The sequence below is a fragment of the Microtus ochrogaster genome, chromosome 1 (assembly GCF_000317375.1).
Source record: "Microtus ochrogaster isolate Prairie Vole_2 chromosome 1, MicOch1.0, whole genome shotgun sequence".
NCBI lineage: Eukaryota > Metazoa > Chordata > Mammalia > Rodentia > Cricetidae > Microtus > Microtus ochrogaster.
In genome coordinates, this window is record NC_022009.1 from 58,219,687 (window position 1) to 58,221,321 (window position 1,635).

Genomic DNA, 1,635 nt, shown 5'->3' on the forward strand with positions numbered 1-1,635 from the left:
ATAGAGCGCTGATTCATCAATCGGCACAGCTCCATAGAGCGCTGATTCATCAATCGGCACAGCTCCATAGAGCGCTGATTCATCAATCGGCATGCTGCTGTAAGACCCAGGGACAGCTCCCTCACAGCCTGCCTTAGTGATTTGTGTTTTTGCTTGAGAAATAAAATCACTTTCTTTTAAGAAACAGAACAAGAATTTTTTTTCAGAACAAAAATTTTAATGGATGATTTGAAACCATTTCAATTTACGAGTAATCACATTTTACTAATATATATGTCTGAAAGGGTAATCTCAAACCCACAGCTGTAGTCTTGGTTTCAAGAGCTGGTATCACAACATTCTGGAGTTGTTATGAATCTTCTAAGTACCATATGAGCTGTGGAATCTTACTGTGCACATTGTTAATTAATAGACTTGGCCGCAGTGATTAACCTCAGGAGGACACAGGCTTCCCTGAAGACACAATGTTGTGCTAGCTCTCCCTGCTGAATGGAACACCAGCTTTAATATGTGAAAACAGTATCCCCACGGGCCTCAGTTCACTGTAGTAACCATGGCAGAATTGTTGAAATCTGCCATTTCATGGCTTTTTCTTTTGGTTTAAATGGCTTAGGGTGCTGGTTACTTAATGTCTGTGAGAATGGCTCTCGGGGTTCTGGAGCTGGCCTGCACTTCTAGTCTGGTGTCTTACTCTTGTTTTCATATATGTGGTAAAGAACAGATCTCAGTATTTACGTGTAACTTTCTTGTTTATTGTCAGTTTGGCTGCATCAGACAAGAATAGGACTCAGTTTGTATGATGTTGCTGGGCAAGGATACCTTCGGGAGTCAGTGAGTATTGATCTAAATTTAATAAATATGATAGACACTAAAATATTAACATTAGTCATCACTAAGTGAGTTGTGCTTGTAGCTAAATCTTACACTGCTTGATTTTGTCTTCATAGCCTTGGTTTGCCTGATTTTACCTGTGTTAACATGCTCATTTTGTGTGTATTGACCACATAAATTCATCTGTAGGTGCTTTTCTTCTAGCCTTTTAAAAAAACCTTTTGAAGCTGGGTGGTGGTGGCACACACCTTTAATCCTTGGGGGGGCAGGCAGAGGCAGGTGAATCTCCATGAGTTCAAGGCCAGCCTGGTCTAGAAGATCTAGTTTCAGGACAGCCAGGGCTGTTACACAGAGAAAGTCTGTCTCGAAAAACCAAAACAAAACAAAATGCTTTTGTTCTTTTTAAAAAGGAAAATGCAACTGAGCATTATAGCATGCTTCTAGATCAATCACTGCAGACGCTGAGGCAGGAGGATTGTTGGGAGTTCAGGGGTAGCTGAAGCTCCAAAACATTATCAGTAAATACATAGAAGGCATCTAAACAGGCTTTAAATGATGGGTGAGAGTGGAGTGTGGGGCCACAAACCTGGAGTCCTAGCTTAGGAAGCCAGGATACAGGAATCACTGCCAAGCTGGTTAGGACTGTGGAGGGCCCGGGTCCACCCGTGTTCTTGGGGTTCATCTTGAGGACAGTTTCTGGTCAGCCAGCTAAAACATTCTGTTCCTGTGTTCCCTCTGCCCCGCCTGGTGATTAGCTGTAGGGCATTGGGTTTTTTTTTTTTTTGGTTTTTTTTTTTTTTTTTT

The 1,635-nt window shown here is 41.8% G+C and overlaps 1 protein-coding gene across 2 annotated transcripts in view; it reads left to right on the forward strand.

Moving 5' to 3' along the window:
* Positions 1 to 1,635, forward strand: part of Ppp2r3c (protein phosphatase 2 regulatory subunit B''gamma) — a 23,174-nt gene that overhangs the window by 9,865 nt on the left and 11,674 nt on the right. For both annotated transcript variants that reach the window (XM_026781853.1, XM_013347246.2), the window contains one exon: positions 761 to 831. In XM_026781853.1, the coding sequence (XP_026637654.1) occupies positions 761 to 831 (71 nt within the window). The remainder of the gene's footprint in view (positions 1 to 760; positions 832 to 1,635) is intronic.